Raw genomic sequence first — 24,312 nt, 5'->3', positions numbered from 1 at the left:
AAGTGACGAAGAGTCCCAGAGACAGAGGAGAACTTAGGCACACGACAAAGCAGTCTAGCAGCTGAGTTTTGCACCAGTTGAAGCGTCTGGATTGTCGCTTTGCCAGTTCCCAGGTATAGAACATTACCGTAGTCCAGTCTAGAAGTGACCAGGGCATGGACTACAGTTCTCTGTACTGAGAAGGGAATCAGCCATAGAATCTTCTTTAGCCATTTCAAAACAGTAAAACAGGTGAACGACACCTTGGCTACTTGTTATTTCATTGACAGATGTTCATCTAAGGTGAAACCCAAATTCCGAACATGGTTTACCGGCGTGGGCAGAGCTCCCAGTTCGGGGGGCCAATGTTGTGGTCCCAAAAGGTCGTGTCTTTTCCCTAATGTCATAACTTCAGTCTTGTCCCTGTTTAATTTAAGCAAATTGCTCTGCAACCAGGACGCAACTTTACTCAATCCTGACTGAGGGTCCGAGCCCCTTAAAAGAAGAAGAAACGGAAAAAATTATCTGAGTGTCGTCAGCATAAGAAACAAGCATTTGCAATGCAATAGGTGTCGCATTTGCAAGAGTTTGAGATATTGGCATTGTAAATGACTATGCCTTTTATTTATGTGTGCCTGCAAGCGGTGCGTAAACACACACTTTGTACAGGTAGTCCTTGCTTACGAGAAGCAAGGCTGGCTGTAAAAGAGGACCAGTTATTGCCAGCCTTACTTCTCGTAACAACGGCTGTAAATATAGAGTGCATGTTTAGGCACCACTTGCAAGTTTTCAAAACACATATATAAAAGGCATTGTCATTTACAATGTGAATAGTTCAAACTCTTGCAAATGCGAAACCCATTGCATTGCAAATGCTTGTTCTTAGTGGCCAGGGATTGATATATAGTGTACAGACAATGACTGTTCTACATCTTTTAAAGACATGGGTGCTGGGCTAGCAAAATGGATTTAAAAATGTATACTCAAAACTTCTCCAAGTTATCAAAAGTAACAGCCTACCAGAAGGATGATTAACTTTGCATCATTCACACACAGGACTTCAGCAATACTTTATAACTGCTCTTGGTGGGTTTGGGGGTGGGGGTTGTAAGTAACTATAATGCATTAAACACTGGCCTGCATGTGTGCTATACAGACCAGGCGCTAAAAGTGGGTTATCAGGGTAGTGGGCATTTAGAGACAGGTTATTTTCCAGGTACACAGAACTTCCACTCATGTCCATGAGAAAGATACGTCTTGGGACTGGGAGGTGATAAACTGATGACACGATATGTTCAGCCAAGTTTCCTGGCGTGTCTTGCACCCTAGAAGTGAGGGCTCAGTCTTGAAGGTTGGGTCTGGCTCTACAGGACTTCGGGGTGACTTTCAGGCAGTGCTACAAAGTGTACATGGCAGAAAGGCTCCGAAAGCTACGGGACTCTCAAACGTGGCCCTACAGGTCACATATAGTAATGGATGTGTGGTAAAGAATGTTTTAGCGCTACAAACCAAAATGTGGCCACTGGCTTTCAGCCTTAAGTGCACTATGGTGTCTTACAGCAGTTGGGGACCAGTAGACAGGGGGGGGGGGAGGGGAGATAGTCCACTGAGGCCTGGAAGTAGTATCCAAAACTGCAACAGAGTAACCATGTTATATAACAAACAGGCCGGCCCCACTGCCACTACAAGTAGTCATGCAAACCTTCTCAGTTCTTTTTCCTCTTAACTAATGTACCCATACATAATCAGGGCTACTGGAATTATGTGAATTGTGGCCACAGCGTTTTTTGCACAGCTATGAATTTGCCGCATTTGCCACATAAACCATCATCTGCCACATTCAGCAGATTAACAAAAAAATGGTTTCTAGCTCAAAGGGTTCCAAATTTACTAAAAATACATTGAACTGCATTGTCGCGCAGTTGAAGGCCCTTTGCAAAGGTCGACTAGTTACATTTTTGTTGCTTATTGCTATATGTGGGGTTTTGAACTGGTAGTAATGAGGTGCAACCAATGCCCAGACAATGTGAACAAGTTTGAAAATGAAAAAATAATGAAGTATTACAATTATAAAATGTGTCACATAATGCCATTTTATTTGCTTTTCTTGCCGCATAATTTACTCACCCCTGTCGCATAATTTGGCCCTCTCCTGCCGCATAATTGCAGTGGCCCTGGCAATACCAAATGTAAATGATACTGGGACCCAGGTCACGTTAGCAGGAGCTTGCTTCGGTGCTGCAACTTCTTCTAGTGTAATTACAATCCACGCTCGAGGTCTGCAGCCCCGACACTCAGGCTGGGGCTGACAGATGGCTCATCTGGGAGTTTGGATGTGTAGATATGGATCACTGCCCGCGGATGCAACACAAGGAAGCAGCCGCAGAGGAGGAAAGAAATACATTCAGACCACTTTACAGGAGCTGACTCTCGCCAAATGGCTCTGGATGAGCTAGTTGTGAAGAAAAGAGACTAGAGGAATTCTCTTTTGCTGTACAAGTCACTAAATGTGCCAGCAACTTTATGAATACCCTCAGCACCATCTAGAGCCCACAGTGAGAAATGAAAATTGGTAATGGCTGTTCTGATGACAAACTGGGACAATGAAGGGAGAAGCCCAAGAGGTGGTGGGGGGGTCCACCCTAACTGTAACATTTAATTTGTGTATCAAAGCCGGTGCCCACGTATCAATGTCCATCAAATAGAGATCAGATGGGATCCTATCAGACCCTGGCACCATATTTTTAGTCAATACCAATATGCCATTACTCGCTTCATCCATCATGAACTCAAGATTCAAGATCCCGACCACGGGTTGTGTGCCAAAAAGGGTCATTGTATGAGACTCACCATTATAAACCCCTTCAAAATGAGAGAGCCAACTCTGAACAGCAATATGATGTGACAAAGAGGGTGCATCATCTAGGGCAAAGCCCGGCTGATTAATAGTATCCCAGAATTTAGTGCTGTTCTTTAGACAGCTAGGGTCAAGTAAGCTGTCCCAGGCTGCATCCCTTATAGCATTCTTCCGCCTGCTAACTTCAAGCTTGTATTTCCTCCAGCAAAACACAACGTTAGGGGTATCTCCAGGATTATCTTTAAAAGCCCTTTTAAAGACCCTTGAAGCTTGGGAGCACCCTCTGTCAAACCATTGAGGACCGGCTATAGGTCTAACTCCAACGGGGAGACTATGAAACTATAAGACTGTGCGTGCAATGATGGAAAAGGCACCCAAGACCTTGCTTGGTCTAGAAACTTTATCTAAGCAGGTTGAGAGCTCCTTCCCAGATGTAGAGAACAGGTTTCGTCTACAACACTTGAAGGTTACTTGAATCCACCTAAGCCTTCTGCCCTGACCGATTGGCTTCAGAACACACCCAACCCATTGAGTATTCATCTTATCAACCTGCCCCCCAACAAAAAGATATAAAGAGGGGATTATGGTCACTGAAAGGGCTACAATCAAGTTTAACGTCTGAGATCTCAAGAAAGATAGAGGATGAAACAAAAACAAAATCTATAATTGAGGCACACACCTACCTGTGAAAGTTGGATTAACATCCACTGAATCAGAATGAACAAGTTTATCAAGAGAGAAGCTGAGATCATACTCATTCAAGATAGAGTTTAAAAGGTTCCCTTGCAAGATGTTTTTCATTGTTAAACCCTCCAATAGCAGACCTATTGTGTAATTCTAGGGGGTTCTCAAAAATATGGCAATTACAATCTCCTGCCATAATTACATGCATTGTCGCCCATTTCGTCTCCTCTAACTTACTTGGAAAAAAGTCTGGAAGGTATACATTAATTGCATCTTGTTGGGATTTTTTGGCATTATACAAATTCAACAGCATGATTTTTGGGGCGCCAACCTAAGAAAGTGATAATGCTTGTAAAGTAGGGACCCTGTGGAGAAATCTCCAGGTCTCCTTATATTGCAAGGGACACAAAAATAACCAAGCCACCCTTGGACCGCCCTGAACTGGATTCACATGCAGGGGTAAAGAACGCTTAAACCCCCCAGAAAGCTATTGGAGGTGGTCCATGTTTCTTGTAAATAAATCACCCCAAAAAAGTAAGTCATTGATTTTCGCTGCAAGACCCAATGTTACAGCTAATAAGATTAAAAATGTTAAAATTAGTTACATTTGGATCTGCTTGTAAAGGCTCACAGAGTTCGTGGACAGAGCTGCATGTTAGGTCTTGCTGAGTGACTAAATCACAAGAGTCCAAGGAACTGAAGGGTGCAAATCTGTTAAAATATCCAGTAAAAGCGGGTTCATAACACCCCAGTGTCACCCAGAAAGATACTGGGCCAGATGTATCAAGGCTTTTTGCATTAGCAAGAGCATGGGCCCATGGGGAATGGAGACACCCAAAACAAAAGCTGTTCCAGTGGCTGATTTCACCATAGAAGTCAAAAACTATGCCCATGGTGGACATCACCGTCCTAGCCAAGACTTTCGCACATGACTGTCACCACTGCATTATTTATCCCATGGATGCTACTATGCTGTTGTGATACCTGTGTAATTGGTTTCCAATCTGTTGCCCAGTGACCCACAAGCAGATCTGATGCCTGCCATAAGCCCTCACTGACTTCCATTTCTTCCATTCACCGAGGGACACACGGCTGCAGCTCTAGCTACCCAATCCTGCTGTGGCCTACTCTGACCGAGGGCCACTGCTGTAACCATGCAGTTTCATCCTAGAAGTGTGTGAGATCGGAGACATGTAATGCTGAAACACATAAAGACTTGCATTGTGGTGAGACTGTAGCTAGGAGACTTTACTGAACTGAACACACTCATAATTGAACTGGGGTACCTGCACCTAAGCCTTGATTAATGCCTCATAAAACTAACCTAACAGGGACCTGCCTAGACTCACAAGAGGAGGGACCCATGTGAAAAGGAGAAGAGGAAGATGGTATCCTTAAGTGGCATTGCATATTATTATACCTGCGGCAGTACATCGTTTTAATTGTGTCCATTAAAGTATGTTTCTTATCCAAATAAAGCACTGTGTTGGACAAACAGATATTGCTCTGCTGGGTGATCTGAATTTCCATATAGTCAGTGTCATTCACTTAATACTAAGCTTTCAATTGGAATCAAAGGCAGAATGGGTTCAGCTAGGAATGGTGCAAGAGGAACTAAAGGCATTGAAGGAAAAGAATGAAAACAAAGGTTTTTTTAATAAAACTAATACTGTTTTAAGAACCACTTCACAACTTTTTGATAATTACTAGTATTCCACAACACATGACATAACTACATTTGTTATTCTTGAAGCATTAATGAACTTGTTAACGTATAGTGCTATGATGTGAGTTTCAACCGCTTCAGCGCGGCGCGAATTTTCACGCTGTGCTGAGCATTCTAATGAGCCAACGGGCTCATGACGGAACGGTTCCGTCATGAGCACAGGCCAACCGACGCTCATGACGGAACCGTTCCGTCATGAGCATGGAAGGGCTTAAAGCTCAGTATTGAATGTGTTTCAAAACTTCTGAGATGTACTTTTTAGGGCTCGCCTGCTGATGCGCTTCAGCGCATAGCTGGCGAAGCTCTATAGGGGCTTATCCAGTGTTTATCCACTGGCGATTCCACTGGCGATTCCTTCAAGTGCATGTGCTTTTTAGGTCATTGCGCTTGCGCAAGCCCTAAAAAGCGCGTGCACAATGCCACCAGCCGCCTGCCTGCCTGCCTCGCATTACCACATCAAAGGCAGCCCTCCGAGCGCATTTCTCACCCCCTAATTATTCACGGCCGGCCGGCAGGCACATCAAAGGCTGCTGCTGCCGTGACTCGCATTTCTCCTCCCTCCTCCCCTATCACTGCCCAGGCCGGCCGTACTTTCTCTTTACAAGGGCGCCCATTCCTGAATCACTTGAAATCTCTCCACATTATTTGCATTTTGTTAATTAAAAAAATTAACTTCAACACAGCGTTGCACATTTTTCTCGACTTCGGAAGGATGAGTCCCAATCTCATTTGTACAAAGTGTTGTAATGGGATTATTGGAGAGTTAGAGAAACGTGCTCACAAGTTACATTTTTATGCAAATCATCTGAGTAAATAAACAATAGCATGGTGCCGTTTGCGTCCTTGACTTGATCTGGTTTTTATTTTTATTTTGCTATTATTCTCACAAAGGCTAAGAAGGTCTGCCTACTTTAGTATTAAGTGCTATACGTCGCATAAGCAACAGCTAACCATTCACTCACCCACGCAACGCCACTCACCCATGCAACGCCACTCACCCACGCAACGCCACTCACCCACGCAACGCCACTCACCCACGCAACGCCACTCACCCACGCAACACCACTCACACACGCAACGCCACTCACACACGCAACGCCACTCACACACGCAACGCCACTCACACACGCAACGCCACACACGCAACGCCACACACACACGCAACGCCACACACACATGCAACGCCACACACACATGCAACGCCACTCACACATGCAACGCCACTCACACATGCAACGCCACTCAACCACGCAACGCCACTCACACACGCAACGCCACTCAACCACGCAACGCCACTCACCCACGCAACGCCACTCAGCCACGCAACGCCACTCAGCCACGCAACGCCACTCACACACGCAACGCCACTCACACACGCAACGCCACTCACACACGCAACGCCACTCACACACACAACGCCACACACACACGCAACGCCACACACACACGCAACGCCACACACACACGCAACGCCACTCACACATGCAACGCCACTCACACATGCAACGCCACTCACACATGCAACGCCACTCACACATGCAACGCCACTCACACACGCAACGCCACTCAACCACGCAACGCCACTCACCCACGCAACGCTACTCACCCACGCAACGCCACTCACCCACGCAACGCCACTCACCCACGCAACGCCACTCACCCACGCAACGCCACTCACCCACGCAACGCCACTCACCCACGCAACGCCACACACACACGCAACGCCACACACACACGCAACGCCACACACACACGCAACGCCACACACACACGCAACGCCACTCACACATGCAACGCCACTCACACACGCAACGCCACTCACACACGCAACGCCACTCACACACGCAACGCCACTCACACACGCAACGCCACTCACACACGCAACGCCACTCACCCACGCAACGCCACTCACCCACGCAACGCCACTCACCCACGCAACGCCACTCACCCACGCAACGCCACTCACCCACGCAACGCCACTCACCCACGCAACGCCACTCACCCACGCAACGCCACACACACACGCAACGCCACACACACACGCAACGCCACACACACACGCAACGCCACACACACACGCAACGCCACACACACACGCAACGCCACTCACCCACGCAACGCCACTCACCCACGCAACGCCACTCACCCACGCAACGCCACTCACCCACGCAACGCCACTCACCCACGCAACGCCACTCAGCCACGCAACGCCACTCAGCCACGCAACGCCACTCAGCCACGCAACGCCACTCAGCCACGCAACGCCGCTCAGCCACGCAACGCCGCTCATCCACGCAACGCCGCTCACCCACGCAACGCCACTCACCCACGCAACGCCACTCACCCACGCAACGCCACTCACCCACGCAACGCCACTCACCCACGCAACGCCACTCATCCACGCAACGCCACTCATCCACGCAACGCCACTCATCTATATGCAAAACGAAAAATGTCAAACTCTTCTATTGCGAGACCTATTGCATTTTAAAAGGGTCTATGTTTTGTAACCCTTCACTTTCACAATCTACTGCTACAATTACTGGAAATTGAACAACGTTTTATTTTAGTAATTGCATTACTATTGCCATTTCATGCACTTCCACACAACTTGTCGAAAGCATCGTCATCAGTTAATTTTTTTATTTATGTTTAGACATCCATCATGCAGCACACTTGTCCCCCATAGGTACACGACCAGTACCCAAACACCCTCTCTCCCCGCAAACGCTCTGCAGATCTCAAGCACCGACATTCCGACAACGAGGTAGGGCCCCAGTTTTACAGACGCAGTCTAATGTAGTTAAGGACAGGGCCTGCCTGCCTTCTCACGAGCTCATTTTGGAGCTTGATTTGTGTGAAACAAGAAATCTGCTCAGTGCGCTGCGCACAATAAAAAGTTTTTTTTACGCAAAAGTCAAGTTCCAAAGACCAAAGTGAGCTCGTGAGAAGGCAGGCCTTGACCTTTAACTACATTAGACTGCGTCTGCTACCTGCGGGTCACGGCAGGCACTGGAGTGAGAGCTCTACGCTGATGAGTAGATTTGTTCAGCACAGTTTAAAAAACAAGCATTTGCAATGCAATAGGTCTCGCATTTGTTAAAGTTAGAGCTGTTGACTTTGAAAATGACACTTTTTTCCCTTTGGTTTTTATTTGCAGTGTTGTAAATATATTCACATAGCGGTATTGCTATTAGTATAAAAAAGCAAAAGTAAAAAATATCGTTATTTTCAAGGCCAACAGCTCTAACTTTAATAAATGCAAGAAGTATTGCATTGCAAATGCTTGTAGAAAGGTACTGATAGGAAGAAGAGAAACAGTAGGGAGCTTAAGGTGTAAGGCAAAAACTGGGAGAGGAGAGAATTTTAAGAGTACGAGAGAAGGGCAGCTAGGGAAAAGAACGACGGATAAAGAAGATACAGATGAGTAGAGACAAGGGAAAAGAAGATAGGAGGTCAAAACAATAAAGAAATGGGAAGGAGACTGGAGTGAGAGAGAGAGGGAAATGGAAAGGAAAGAACGAGTTAAAGCTATTGGCATTGTAAATGACAATGCCTTTAATTTATGTTTTTAACACCTTCAATGCGGCTGATATCCCCCCCGGTCCTGAGCCCTAATGAAAACGGGCGTGGTCATGACGGAACGGTTCCGTCATGAGTACAGCTCGACCGATGCTCATGACGGAACCGTTCAGTCATGAGCATGGAAGGGGTTAAAACAAATACAAATATATAAGGCATTGCTATTTGCAATGTCAAAGCTCAAACTCGCGTAAATGCGAGACCTATTGCATTGCAAATGCTTGTTAGGTCTAGCTACCACCATACCTTGTGTGATCAACAGAAAAAAAAGCTTTAAGAAACACAACCGTCAGAGAGACTTTGGCTCCTCCCACACGTTTACCTTGATTACATTTGATTGGGAAGAACTTGTGCAGCGCTGCTGAGAAAAAGTGCCATGGTTGTTGAACTTATATTGGCTTCTGAGTGGTGTTCCCTCATCTAACATGGCTACCCCATTAAAATGCAAAAATGTGGCAGCGTGCAAGAACACAACCCCTCCACAAGATGTGATAGCATTGGCTAAGAATATTGCTCTATGAGCAAGCAGCAGTATAAATGGTAGAAGGATTTCCCCCATCCAAAGTGGTTGCTATGTCCAGCGTGAGAAGCAGTGGTATCTGAGCCTGTTTGCTTTTTCTTCTCTATTTGCATTAGCGACATTCAAAACAAAAAAGTTTGCTTTGTCCAACCTTATTTGCACTATAGAAGTGCTACTCACTGCAGTCTTAGCCTGCGGTCCTGTGTTGCAGCAGCCTCCTACGAGTCCTTGCTCCTAAACCAATCTACAACCTCACTCTCCTCAAATGACCTGGCTCCTCTACAGACTGCTCGCATCTCACACACCAGCTGTAGTCTTAGCCCGCTCTCCCCTCAGGTACCAGCCCCAGCAGAGCTCTGCTGCTATCCCGGCCAACAGGGCTCAGATGTTGGTCCAAATCATGGCTTTAGAAGCAGTAAAAACAGCATGTCTGGCCACAGGTGACCGCCCCACCATTCTTTTCAGTGGCTGTTATGAAGGCCAGTGGGATTCAGTGCTGTGCCAACAGGTACCTCGTGAGCTGTAAATTCTTCCCCCACCATACCCTTAGCCCGTAGTGCCAGTCAACTCCCAAACCAGCTCCTTGCCTCAGTTGCAATGCTTCATCTTAAGCATGTTGTGTTGCTCCTAATCTTCCTGCCTTTGCCTGCTTTCACCACTCTCTCTAGGCTGATCTTCAAAGCCTAAGACTGATCCAGACTTCTACACAAGCCCGCCACAGCCCCAGCTAAATCTCCTTTCCCATTCCATCCCACAGTCTTAGTATACTATCCCCTCTTGTATTGCACCTGTAGTTATGGATGGAACTGAATAGGCATATATTATTGCTGGAAGGACAGATATTCTGTGACTGCATTTGTACATGTGTGTATGTTCACAAGTGTTCAGTAGTTTAATGTGAGCTGTATTAGAGGTGTGGTTTGAATGCTGAGTGACAGTGAGTGGTGTAAGTGCAGGGTGAGCAGTATGAGTGCAGGGTGAAAGGAATGCCTGTGTACGTGCAGGGTGAAAGGAATGCCTGTGTAAGTGCAGGGTGAGTTTTGTGCCCGTGTGAAAATTCAGTGGCCAGCGTGCTCTAGTGAGTGGATGGGTAGAGTAAGAAGTGTGCCTATGTGAGCGGAGGATGTCTCATGAACCTGTGAGTGTAGTGTGAGCTGTGTGAATGCATGATGATGTATCCCTAGACACAATAAGTAATTCATCTTATCCTTGGCAGTTGGTAAGTGGGGATTCTGGTGTAACTGTGATTATCAATTCTGATCTTGCAACAAAATGTAAGCCTTTAGGACATACCAAAAGTTACTTTTCTAGAGGGGACGAGTCCTTGAAGGGCAGAGACAGATGCAGAGCTATGGAGAAAGTCCTCTTGGAACTTCAAGTCAAGTCTTCATGTGGATTCTGCCACCTTCTCCTTTACATCGGTCACCAAGCCCTTCCCCTTCACCTAGTGGCCACTAAATTGTGCACCAACAAAAACTGGTTTAAAATACAATTTACCTTCTAGACAAAATGTGTTTTACCCTTGGCAATTACCTTATTTCACTGAACCTCCTTGTCTGCCATCATCCCTTGAAGAGTACCTTACAAAACTCAATTTAGGATGTGTTCTTGTTAGAAATTTAGAAATGGGGGTCTCTAGTTGGTAATGGTTTGCACCTTTGTCCAAGTAGGGACCCTTGCTTCTTGTCAGGGTAAAGGAGTTACACCCTTAGATAACCACTGATCACCCCCTTGGTAGCTTGGAACGAGCAGGCAGGCTTATGTCAGAGGCAGTGTGTAAATCATTTGTTCACACATACAGTAGTGAAAACACTACAAATGGACACCACACCAGTACAGAAAAATAAGTAATCTTTATCTAAACCACACAAGGGCAAAAGAAAAAAACTCCATAATACATAAACCAAGATATCTTAAAAAATAGGTTATTCACACAAATAAAGCTTGTTGCAACAAATAACTCCACCTGGAGCTATTATGACGTGGTGACAGATGAAAATCCAAAATATGGCGCCAACCGCGAGGTGCATGGCATTGGGCACAGAGTTGCACAGACCCCCAAAGAAGAACAGTACCTTAGCAAACGATGAAATCAAAGATAGTACACAATGTCAAGGAGGTGATGCTTTGTTAGCGCTGGGCGGCAACAGTTCCTTACGACCACAGGGGAGGTGATGCATCAGTTCCTTACGGCACCAGGGGAGGTGAGGCATTGGTTCCTTACTGCGATGCAGGGGAGGTGAGGCCTTGCTTCTTTACAGTTGCCGGGGAGGTGAGGGGTTGGTTCCTTACTGTTGCTGGGGAGGTGATGTTGCGGTGGCGGAGAGGCATTGGTTCCTTATAACGGTACGGTGTCGATGGATTTGGGAAGTTACCCACGGCTAGTATCGGCTCCGTGATGATGAAGCAATAGCGTTGATGAGGTCCGGGCTGCGGTACGAGTAGGGCGGTGCGTTGTGAGCGTCACAAGCGGTGTCCTCGCTTCCGGAGCAGGCAGCAGCCTCAGTGGCGGTGTCCGAGTTGCGGGGCAAGGCGGGGCAGTGCATCGTACTCTTCATGAGCTTTGTTGCAGGTTGTGGTGTCGCTCGCTGGCAATTTCCCTCTGTGGCAGCTGAAACAGCAGCTACAGATGCAGGGACAAGGAGGAAATGAAGTCTTTGTGTCCCTGAGACTTGGTGTAGGCAAGCTCTACACCAAGCCCTTGGAGATCTTCTTCAAGCACGATACACAGCAAATTCTTGGCCCTCTCCTTGGCAGAAACAGCCACTTTATGCCAACCCCAGACAGTACACAGCAAACGGGCAGTACTTCTCCTTCAGTTTTCCCAGCTCTACTCCTTGGCAGAGGTTCCTCTTGAGTCCAGAAGTATTCTAAAGTCTGGGGTCGGGGCCCCAATATTTATACAGCATTTCACTTTGTTCTCTGGTGGCAGAGAGACTCAGTGCTCTGTCAAAAACAGTTCTGTCCTCTGTGGTCCAGCTTCCCGGCAGGAGGTGGAGACGGCATGGTGTAAGGCAGACCAGGCCTATTCAGGTGCAAGGAAATCTCCTCCAACTACTCTAAATGCAGCCCAGGTCTATTCAGCCCAGCCCTGACTCATTCAGGAAAGGCAGGACACACATCACCCCCGCGGTTGCCTGAGAGAATGCACATCTCCAACCCTGTCACTCCAAAGCCAGACAGTCAATCCACAAACCAGCAGAGGCACACAAAATGGCTAAGCAAGAAAATACCCACTTTCCAAAAGTGGTATTTTCAAACACACAATAAAAAAATCATCTTTACTAAAAGATGCATTTTTATATTCTGAGTACAAGCATACTAAACTCCATCTTTCTATCTTGCCCCAATGGGAATTTATATTTATAAGATATTATAAATAAACTCCAATCATTCTATCCTATGGGACAGATAGCCTTTCAATTGTGAAAAACTAAATACACTGTAGTTCACTATCAGGACATGTCACACACACCAAGTAATGTCCTACCTTTGACAAACACTGCACCCTGCCCACGGGGGCACCTTGGGCCTACCTCAGGTGTGACTCACATGTAATAAAAGGGACGGTTAGGGCCTGGCAAGTGGGTGCATTTGCCAGGTCAACATGGCAGTAAAAACTGTGTGCAGACACTGCAGTGGCAGGTCTGACAACCTTTTGCAAGGCTGCTTGTGGCACAATCAGTGATGTAGGCAACTAGCAGCATTTGATTTACAGGCCCTGGGCACACACAGTGCTAGCGACTTAGTAGTAAATCAAATAAGCCAATTATGGAAACACCAATCCATAATAAATAATTTACACAGAGAGAACGTGCACTTTAGCACTGAACAGCAGTGGTAAACTGCCCAGAGTTCTAAAACCAACAATCACAGGAGGCCAAGAGCTAAAAGTCTGGGGATAAACCTGCTAAAAAAGCCAGGTCTAACAGTCCTCTACAAAAACTTCTCTTTTATGTTTTAATAGACTTTAATTTTGCTCTATGTGTTATAAAAATCTATGCGGGGTACACATGACAAATGACTTGTCTCTTGGTTCACTACTAGCCAGGGCCACTTGAATTATGCAGCAGTGTTGACTAAATTATGCGTCAAGAAAAGGCAAATTATGTTATGTAATGCGGCACATTTTGGGATAGTATTATTTTGTCAGTTTTATACATAGTAACTTTGTCTCTGAAAGATTGCACCTTATTAATACCAATTTATTTAATATCTAAATACAGCATTAAGCAACTGAAATGTGACCATTCAAATTTTGAGGAGGGTCTTCCAGAGTGTAGGAACACATATTGCCATGTGTTTTAACCCCTTCCACGCTCATGACGAGCTGGGCTCGTCATGGTGTAGCCTCCTCGCACGCTCATGACGAGCCCAGCTCGTCATGAATAATGGAAAATGGAGGATCCCAGCACCGGGGGGGAAAACGCATAGCAGCCAAGTGGTTAATAAACTTTGATCTGTTTGAGCTAGAAACTATTGTTTTGGTCAAAATCTACAGATTAGGCAGCACACTAAGGATCATGTGGCAAACTATTGAATCGCATAATACAGTTGCCCTGCTAATAGCATACATGAATGGTTCAAAGTTTGTGCTTGCAAACTGTGAGTTCTGATAAATGTCAGTCGATGCAGAAATACATTTAAGAGTACTTAAGTGAAACGCTTCAAAGAAAAAGAAATACATTTTCTGAAATGTGAGACGTTGGCACATTTTAAAAAAAATGAATTATATACCATGCAGAGGGTTTAATTCCGTTTTTTGGATCTTAAAGGCAAACCAGGCCAATGGCTTGTGCAACATGCCTACATTTGTACTGTAAATGAAATCCTTCCTCCCACTCTGACATCAACAGTCCATATCAAGAGTGGGGACAGCAGGTGGGGGGGGTAGCAATTAAATTGCACAAAAACCTATGAACCGATGAATGGTCTTTTGAAGACCTGCAAAGTACTTTGGATGAGGCCAAGTCTGTCAGCCCCTGCCCAGCCCACGACGGCTGACAAACTACATGTGAACGCCACAACTCGGGCTACGGTAGACAAGGGGAGGGGCTGAATCCCTTTCAGCCTAATGGGTGTTGCTCGTCTGATAGGGTGCACTATCCTTGCCTTAGCATAGCATACAGTTTGAAAGGAGCACCATGGCACAAACTGCCTGTGGTATAAGTGGGCGGAATCTGAGGGGCACAATGTGCCCATACTTTTTTATTTATGATAGTTCTCCTACTTTTTTATGAAAATACATCTGTCACGGAACAGTTAATTCCAAGAGCTGAACTGCTTCAACTGAAGTGTAAGGCAGGGAGACTCCTGTGCTGTGAAACCAAGTGAGGGGCAGACAGCTAAATATGGTGTCTTGCCAGGGTGCCTCCTCGCATAAAAGAAATATAAATGTGAGCAACTAGTTAATCTGCAATTCCAAAAAGTGTACTTGGAAGCTGGTATTGCCTTTATTGACGGAATCTATTGAAGCTTCCTGCTAACACAATTTTTTTTGGGGGGGTGCAAAGTAGTTACCAGCTGAGCTGTAAAGTGTGTGCTTTCAAAGACCAGTTATACAATCTGGGTATTACTAAAATATATATTTGGGAATCTTAAGCCTTTTTGAGCATTTTATAGCAGTCTATCTTCTAGTATGTGTAATGCAAGGTTAAAATAATGACTTACAAATTCAGAGTGCTTTATGTCGCAGACTGGGACTTCGTAGCACTAAACATACACAAGTAACTATTGCCCACTGTACCAAGCAGGGTTCAGTTCTTCAGCTTTCTGGTTTGAGACACAAAAATCTTAGTGCATTAACTAATATATGTTTCATGATATACAATAATGCATTCCCCACTGATTAACTTAACTAGTATTTATTTTAGGTCTCGCCTGAGACAGCGCATGCTGTCTCTTCGAGACATTGAGTAAGTGGCTTTTTCACCTGCTGTGCGGAGGGGAGGGGGGCCACGCGCAGCGCCGCCGTGCTTGTGACGAGTTCGGCTCGTCAAGCTCACCGCAGCGCGGAGCTCATCATGACCACACCCATTTTCGAATGTTCAGCACAGCTGGGAAATTATCCCCGGGTGCGAGCGTTCCAACGGTCATGACGAGCTCAGCTCGTCAAGAGCACAGCGCAACCGTGCCTCATGACGACCTGAGCTCGTCATGAGCACGGAAAGTGTTAAAAGTGCCACCAGAGGCTTTTGCTGACCTCCAGCTTGTGTTCACGAGCACGTGCACAGCTGCCGTCTGTGTTTTTATTGCTGTAATCAGGCTCCTCTGCTCGCACTCACCCCTCCCTTCTCCCCCTCCTTCTTCGTCAGTTTCATTTGTGTCTTCTATTACTGTGAATGCTCCTCTGTTCGCACTCCCTTCTCCCCCTCCCTCTTCGTCAGTTTCATTTGTGTCTTCTATTGCTGTGAATGCTCCTGCCAGGCACACACACATCAGTCGTCAGTGCACGCTCTCACCAGGCACACACACCACCATCCGTCAGTGCACGCTTCCACCAGGCACACACACCACCAGCTGTCAGTGCACGCTTCCACCAGGCACACTTCCAACAGGCATACACACCACCAGCCGTCATGCACGCTTCCACCAAGCACACACACAACTAGCCCTCAGTGCACGCTTCCACCAGGCACACACACCACAAGCCGTCAGTGCACACTTGCGCCAGGCACACACACCACCAGTCTTCAGTGCACGCTTCCACCAGGCACACACACCACCAGTCGTCAGTGCACGCTTCCACCAGGCACACACACCACCAGCCATCAGTGCACGCTTCCACTAGGCATACACGCCACCAGCCGTCATGCACGCTTCCACCAGGCACACACACCACCAGCCGTCAGTGCACGCTTTTCCACCAGGCACACACACCACCAGCCATCAGTACAAGCTTCCACCAGGCACACACACCACCAGCCGTCAGTGAACGCTTCCACCAGGCAACACACCACCAGCCGTCACTACACGCTTCCACCAGGCACACACCACCAGCCGTCAGTGCATGCTTTCACCAGGCACACACACACTACCAGTCGTCAGTGCACGCTTCCACCAGGCACTCACACCATCAGCCATCGGTGCATGCTTCCACCAGGCACACACACTACCAGCCATCGGTGCATGCTTCCACCAGGCACACACCACAGCCATCAGTGCACACTTCCACCAGGCAGACACACACCACCAGCCGTCGGTGCACACTTCCGCCAGGCACACATACCACCAGCCGTCAGTGCACGCTTCCACCGGGCACACACCACCAGCAGTCAGGGCACGCTTTCACCGGGCACACACACCACCAGCCATCAGTGCACGCTTTCACCGGGCACACACACCACCAGCCGTCAGTGCACGCTTTCAGCAGGCACACACATCACCAGCCGTCAGTGCAGCAGGCAGGCTCTTCTCAGTTTCTTGGTAAATATGTGTTCGATGCCTGGGAGGGAGTGGGCTGAGTTTCCTTAAACCATGCTGAGTATGCAGGCGCAGTGCATGAACTTCTCTGTTAATGAGTCATGCTGCCTGGGGCTCACTTACTCCATACCTGTAAATTGCACCTGCACCAGGCTTTTTCTCATTTGCAAAGTTCGGCGCATGGCAGCCCCCACGCCCCTGGGAATAACTGCTTCCTACACCCAGAATGGAAACAACATTCAGAGCAATGAAAACAAGTTCATTTGATGCAAAGAACTGTTAACAAAAGCATATCCAACTATTGTAGGTTTGGCAACTTAAACAAAACAGCAACAAAAAACAAACAAGCACTGGCATAGCCAATAGGTCTCGCTTTTTGGACCCTATAAGTATTTAGTTATGCAGCAGAATATCCTTGGTGCCACAACACCAACTGTTGCATGGCTAAACACTTATAAGGTCCCAAATGCGAGACCTATTGGCTATGCCAATGCTTGTTAATTTAAGCTGTGCGTTAATATATATGTAGTTCCCTGAAGGTGAAAGACCGAAAAAATTTAAAAAATATTTTGGTTTTTTTAGCCACACCTTTGTTGACCTCACGCTCACTCACTCCGTCCCCTTTTGCGCACAGCATCACATTTCCTAAACTTTTATCAATAATGCACTTCAACCACTGCAAAGTGCGCCGTGTTTAGAATACAGGCCAAGGACAACAAGTCCCAAAATCAGAAGAAAATCCAGGACTGGCAAAATAATGCGAATATAAAAACAGGGAAACTTAATATCTCTGCAATTTAAGGTAGTCAAACTATATATGAACTGTATAATCTGCATATGACAGGGTCAAGCCAGTCAAATCTGGTGGCCTGGTCACCTGCACTCCCAGCCTCCTGCGAGTTTAGTTTCTGCATACAGCAAAGAAAAAAGTGTAAAACGGCGCTCCAGCTAAAGCACCTTGCAGATATGTTCCAGGTTTTCTTTAGGACCACTGGCTCGCTGACACTCCTGCAGTAGCAAGCTCTCTGAAGGGGTGCTATCTTTAATCTTTCTAATTTAAAACAACGACGTAGAAGGGCCAGTCCAACGTGAGATCCTGAGCGATAGGGCACGTCCGTTCTTCGCCAGCAGCCATGACTACAAGCTAGGTGACGGTCACAATCTCGGTATTAACTCCTGAAGAGTGCCTGCATTTTGATGGTCTGGGGCAGACCGCAATGGGCTTTGGCTCCGCCCACATGTCGGGAGTCACATGTTTGGAATTAGCATAAATTGTAGGTTTCCACTAAAAAGTGCTTGCCGTGCATGCAGCGGTTATCGTTTTTATACACCTCTGCACCTAGACACTACGTTTTTGGGGTGAAATATTGCACCTGAGAAAATGCGACTTTTAACTGTTTCTGCTTTCACTTTCTGTCCCAGGCGAGACCCGCCTTTTCCGCGTTGGCGCCATGAGTCGAACATGCTCTCTTCTGAAAGGCGCTTCTTCAGTTGGACACTAAGCATGCGCATTCAATAGTGGCCATGTCGCGGTCAGGCGCTCGAGTAATTACTCCTTTCACTGTTTCGTTGCTGAAGTTGATTACATATTCTCCTGACCCTATCATGGCAGCCGAAAGGACGTACCCTTTGCTTGTTTGCGCATGCGCACAGCCTTTAGCTCTGGACCTTAGGACCCACGAGGGTGAGCAGCAGGGACTTGTTGCAAGATCGGCAAGCCTTTGAGCAGAGCAGCTGCTGTGACTCTCAACACCATCTACCCAGCCATGTCTACAGCAGCGGTGCTAAGCGGCAAGACAGTCTCTGCGTGAGTACCTGCGCATGTGTTAGGGATTGGGGCGGGCAGGGCTGTAAATGAGTTATTTGGGGTAGTTAAATAGCTTTGCCAACTACTATGCATGGGTGGTTAGACTAACGCGTTTAAGTGTGGTGGTCTGCAGCACTGCACTAAAATGCATAGTCACGCATTATTACCGACTTGAGCGTTCTGCGAGGTACAGGCTGGGACAGCGACCGTCAAGCGCCCAGAGTGCTGTGATCATTGTGTGCGCACTGTGCTGCAAACTAATCTTGTCCCACACACTTATGTCTGTTTTTGTAAGTTGAGCAAGTCCCAGCCCCTCCTTCCTTTGAGCACCTTGGTTTCATAGCGAACGAGTGTTGAGATGTGATAAAAGTAAAAAATCCAGCGAACGTGAAAACTCGGGTATCACACTTTGCCCACGCGTCTTTCTCATTCCCGCTGAAAGCGGCTGTTTCACTTGCCTGAGCACATTCGAGGAGTGCACATTTTAGCCCGTGTTCCAGAGACTGCTGCTTCTCCTAATGTGACTTTAACCAAAACCATACGAGTGGGTACCATATTTTTGTAAATCATATTGCAGAATTCAAGTATTACCATCATGAGGTTATGAACCCCCCCCCCTATGACTGCATTTGGAGCAGTAAATAATTTCAAGCACTATAGGCGCTAATTGTTAGTACGGAAAGTCCGTGCGTGCAGTGGTCTTGAGAAAGCATTGTGTGTGTGTGTGTGTTTTTTATATATATATATATATATATATATATATATATATATATATATATATATATATTTTTTTTTTTTTATATCTGTAAGAGGTGAACAGTGAGCTGGGGGTGTCCACTTCGTAATCTTCAGTTGGTACCTAAACCCTATCCTCTCTCCAGAGTTGCCGTACTTGGATCTGGGGAAACTGGTTGTATAGTCTCTGCGTCGGCGCAACAACCTGTGATTGTGGGCAAATTACTTCATCTCCCCGTGCCTACCAAAAATATGTGTCCTTGTGTGAGCACTGCAATGGTAGTGGCATTACCGCAAAAAGTAGACTTGTGGGTACTTGGATAGTCCACAACCCCTGTCGCCTGAGTGGGCTGTAGTTGCAGGCAGTGCTCAACTTGAGCCGGTTGCTGTCTGTCGGTGCCACTGGTACGTGTTTTTTCCGCATCAGATAGTTCCCTAGAACAAGAGGGAAACACACATCGCAAAGACAGAGGAAGAGAAAGACAGAAAAAACAACACAAATGGAGATCTTTGTCACCAAATTTGTTTTTTTCTATATACATCTAGTGCATTTAAGCAGCTTGTATCAGTGTCATGCACTCCAGTTGGAAAACATGTGCAATGAAGCAGTCGCGGTCAAGGATCCCAGGTTTATATTCTTTTTTTTTTTTTTAAATACTGTCTGCTTGTGCAATTTGGCAAAGCGCCCACTGCATTTCTGCAAATGACAGCTTATCTTTGTCCCAGGCTCTTCTCCCACTGCTCAATGTCTGCTGTTGCAAAGATTAGGTAAACAATTCAGGGCCAATACTAAACCATCCCAGCAAAGTAAAGGTCGCATGCCCTTGAAAATGTTTGGGGACAATGCGAGTTAGGCCTTCGGTTTGTTATGAACTGACCCCAACTAACATGAGATCTCGAGCATCGGTAAGGTAGCTTTGCAAGGCCACTAATCTCTAAACCAAGCTGAACCCTGGCCTTTCATTCTTTTACAGTGTTTATTTCTGAGGCGAGCTTATTTGGGCGAGAGACCTGCCTCCGCAAAAAACTCCAGAAACATAGATTTATTGTCTGCACACATGTCCCAGTTTTAATTCTTAAATTAAGAAAAGCACAACCCGTTTTTGCTCTTCACTTCTCACCAGTTTTCACTTTGAAACTTTAAAGAGACCTGAGTTTGGATATCTAGTGAATTGTCTAATTGTGTGTATTTTTTTTAAATATTTAGTATTCTTTTCCAAAAACCAAAATATTACATTTAAGAACATGTTTATATACAAATCATTTTGATACCTTTACTATCACATTGCTTATTTTGTTCTTAATTAGTTCCTTTTTTATGAATGTGCATGCATAATCTTCCCTCAGTAGCCCTTTTGAAGGTCGTTCTCTTTATTTTACTTATAACAGCCGGGAACGCTTGTTGGCCAGCTTTCTAGTGTTTTATTTGCAGAGTTAGTCAAGGGATTATGTAGATTTGGGTTCACAAATTGATGCACGATTTGTTTGAGCCAACACATCTAAACGACTGGGAGTGCCTCTTTGTAGCATACCATTCCATTGTTTTTTATCTTTTCTATGTCATTGTCTACGTGGTGGGTGGAGTACTGTATTACATTAACGATGTCCCACACCACTGAAGATATTTGAACCCCAAATGTGATTTTGCAGGTCTTTGGCATCGGCCTGCAAGCAACCCCAAACACTTTTCAACCTCATTGGTAACAGCAGCTGTTACCCCTAGATAAAGTCATCTCAGTTGAGCACAACACTGCCGAAAATGGATACTTCTCAACTTCGGTGAGGCTATAGGACATGGGTACTCTTAAAACATTTTACCACGGGCAAAAAAGCACAGCCTGTGGCATGGCTGAATACCGTACTGATGCCATCAGGGTGTGGTTCAGTGGTGCTGTAATGAGGACGTAGGGGGGAATCAGTGCATGTACATGGTGTGGAGATTGAGTCATGGAGTTATTTTGTGGGTCAAATCTTATTCTTCCTATGCCTTAGTCCTCTAAATTGCCATTACGTGATAGCGGTGGGCGAGCCACAGAAGGTTTGAGTCAAGCTTGAGCCATATGTCTAGCTGTGGCTCAGCTCGAGGTGCTCTTGGTGCCTCACACTCAAAATGAACCCATCCTTCAAGTAGCTTCTGTCTGCCACCTAAGCTGTAGCCTCATGTACCAATAATTAAAGTCAAGCATCAGCTTTCTGATTTAAAACGTGAGAGGGAAAGAGCTGCCCATCCATTGGCTGAATTGAACCATGTAAAACCAGAAAACCTAGGATCAATTCCGGCTTGACTAAATTGTGTGATCCTAGGCAATTTTTTATTTCACTTTGCCTCCTTTTTCTTCATGATCACATATATAAAAATCACCTAGAAATACATGAGTTCAGGATGTGCAACATGCAAAGCCTTCTCTTGTCTTTGGTTTAATAAACTATAATGTTGTTTCAAGTGTAAGAACATCCAAGGCCACTCGGAGGGCGCACGTAATAAGTGACTTGTCTCTTGGTTCACTAATGGCATTGTTGGCAGGTAGGAGGCATGATTGTTTTTAAGTTCATGTTTGAAAACTATCACTACTAATAATTGTCTCTCAATCTAGTGATATAACCTGATGTACTAAGGCAGTGGTTCTTAACCTGTGGACTGGGGTCCGCAGGGCCTAGTCAGGGGGTCTGCAACTATTTTACAAAATTAAATAATACACAAATTAATAAAGTATGTACAAATAAGCAAATTGGAAAATTTGACAAACGCTTTCTATATTTGGTTGTGAATTAAAAAAAAAAATCCATGTTTGAGCTTTTATTTTTTGGGTGCATACTTGGTTTTTGTATTTTTGCGTATTGTTTTGAGGTTAAAAAACATATATATAAATTGCATTTTTGCTAAACCACACTTAATATCTGTATAGAAGTACTTCTGGCAGATGCTCCAGATCAGGGCACAATATAAGGAAAATGTCACTAGAAGTAGTGGCAAATACAGTGATGCTGAATAATCAGCAAATTATCAAAATGATGCCAAAAGGATCTGCCTAGTAAACTAATCTCAGCGCAGTAATCTGTTTGTGGTCATGCTAAAACATGCCAGACTACCTATAACAGCACACTTGTCTTTCTAATTACCTTTTTTGTTAAGCGTGCAACACTTCTCACATTCTTCCACACATCATGGTACCTACCATAATAATCTTGCCCTGTCTCAATACTTGTACACTGATGCTGAATTTTTCTGGCATTTTGCGAGTGCATTTATTTTCTGAAGACTTAGCACAGGGAAGGGTTTATCCAAATCCCAGAAGTTAGTCGGGCTTGAACGAAATCAGTACTAAGTCGCAAACCTTCCTAGTTAGAGCTTTTGATGCAAGTAGCTAAGTACCAACTACACAAGTTTGTACTCCTTCCCCTCCTGAAAGGCTGTGTTCAGTTGGCTTTCGGGCCACTTAGCGACACAGAAGTTACTCTACAAGTAGTGCCCGATGATCTGAGATGCTTCTCTGGTACTTCAGACCTTGAACTATAATGCAAACTTCTTTGGCCTATGTAACTACTGATGTACTACATCTCTTGTGAAAGAGTGCCAACTGAGGATACTCTCAGGACCGGGGTGCCAAAGTGGTTGCCTATGCAGATGATCCGCAACTCTTGTTTACCTTGAGGAAACACGAGGTTGGCACATCTCATGTCAAGACTTGCTTATCTGCGGTATTCAGCTGGCTTGTGTCGGCGCAGTTAAAATGTAATGCAGACAAAACTGAGATTCTTTTCTCTGGATAGTTTCCCCCTCTGTTTTGGCATCACTTCTGGCCGACTGAGTCCCCCTGTCCTTCCCCTTCTGGCTGTCCTGTGAAAAATCTTGGCATCTGGTTTGATGAGAAGCTTAGTTTTGGTAACCAGATTGTCAAACTTACTGGCATTTGCTTTGGTATTTTAAAACTTCTCTGTAGATTTCTACCACTATTGCCTCTCTCTGCTAAAGAGACGGTTGTCCGTGCTCTGGTCACCTCTCGCATAGATGATGCAAATGCGTTTTATGCCGGTTTGCCCTGTTACCTTCTGGACAAACTTCAGGTGGTTCAGAATGCCGCAGCTTGTCTTCTACTCGATCTTCCAAAGCCCTCTAGTGTCAGGCATCACTTGCGTAATTTACACTGGCTGCCAGTTAGGATAGGATTATTTTTAAGGCTGTAACCATTGCTCACACTGCACTCTACGAGTGTGGCCCTGCCTGTCTTGGGAAACGTTTTCAATTTTATACCCATGGCAGGTGTCTGTGCTTCTTTCTTTGCTTCTAGCATCTGTCCCCAGATTCCGCCAAACGTAAGGGTGGCAGTTCTCTGTCCTATCTTGCAGCAACTTACTGGAATTCCCTCCCCCTGGATCTACGTAACCTTAAGAATCCCTCCCAGTTTAGGAAAAAGCTACAAGCTTTCTTGTTCAAGTAGCTTGTCCTCTGCTTTCTCTGCTTTGGTTTCCCTTCATGCTTAGGCTCGCGCCAGGACACTCGATGGAGGAGCTGTGCGCGTTATAAATCCTGTAAGTAAATAAATCATGTCTGTGTTATACTCCATGTTTCTTGTAAGTCCCTCAGCGGTCATTCATATCCTCCTCCTTTTTTCAAATTCTTTAGTACCATCTTCTGTGATTTGATGTACTATTGGGGTGCCAATGGCATGGCTATTCCAGACACATAGTATGTGCATTTGGAATTGGCAAAGCAGTGCTTAACCTGTTACAGAATCCACACTTTGTGAAATCACAGCTTTTTAAGTCAGACGTTGCTGGCGACTATAGACATTTCCTAAATGCCAGTTAAGGTTGATGAATATTTTTTCTAGTTAAAAACAATGAACCACCTGTTTTTGTGTAATTTAATTTAGAAACATAACCTATGTAGAGTTATCTGGTTTAATATACCGCTCCGAAATGTATGAAAACCTTTACATTATCGGAATCTTCTTCCTCATTTTATTTTGTCCAGCATTCGTTGCCCTACCTTCAAATGT

The 24,312-nt window shown here is 45.7% G+C and overlaps 1 protein-coding gene across 1 annotated transcript in view; it reads left to right on the top strand.

The window, feature by feature from the left end:
• Positions 1 to 18,406: 18,406 nt before the first annotated feature.
• Positions 18,407 to 24,312, top strand: part of MTHFD1 (methylenetetrahydrofolate dehydrogenase, cyclohydrolase and formyltetrahydrofolate synthetase 1) — a 349,963-nt gene continuing 344,057 nt past the window's right edge. Inside the window, exon 1 of the mRNA XM_078660313.1 lies at positions 18,407 to 18,577. Coding sequence (XP_078516439.1) covers positions 18,537 to 18,577 — 41 coding nt within the window. The 5' untranslated portion in view covers positions 18,407 to 18,536. The remainder of the gene's footprint in view (positions 18,578 to 24,312) is intronic.

The sequence above is a fragment of the Lissotriton helveticus genome, chromosome 9 (genome assembly GCF_964261635.1).
Source record: "Lissotriton helveticus chromosome 9, aLisHel1.1, whole genome shotgun sequence".
Classification (NCBI taxonomy): Eukaryota; Metazoa; Chordata; class Amphibia; order Caudata; family Salamandridae; genus Lissotriton; species Lissotriton helveticus.
Note: the sequence above shows the minus strand (reverse complement) of the source record. Positions and strands in the feature narration are given on the sequence as shown.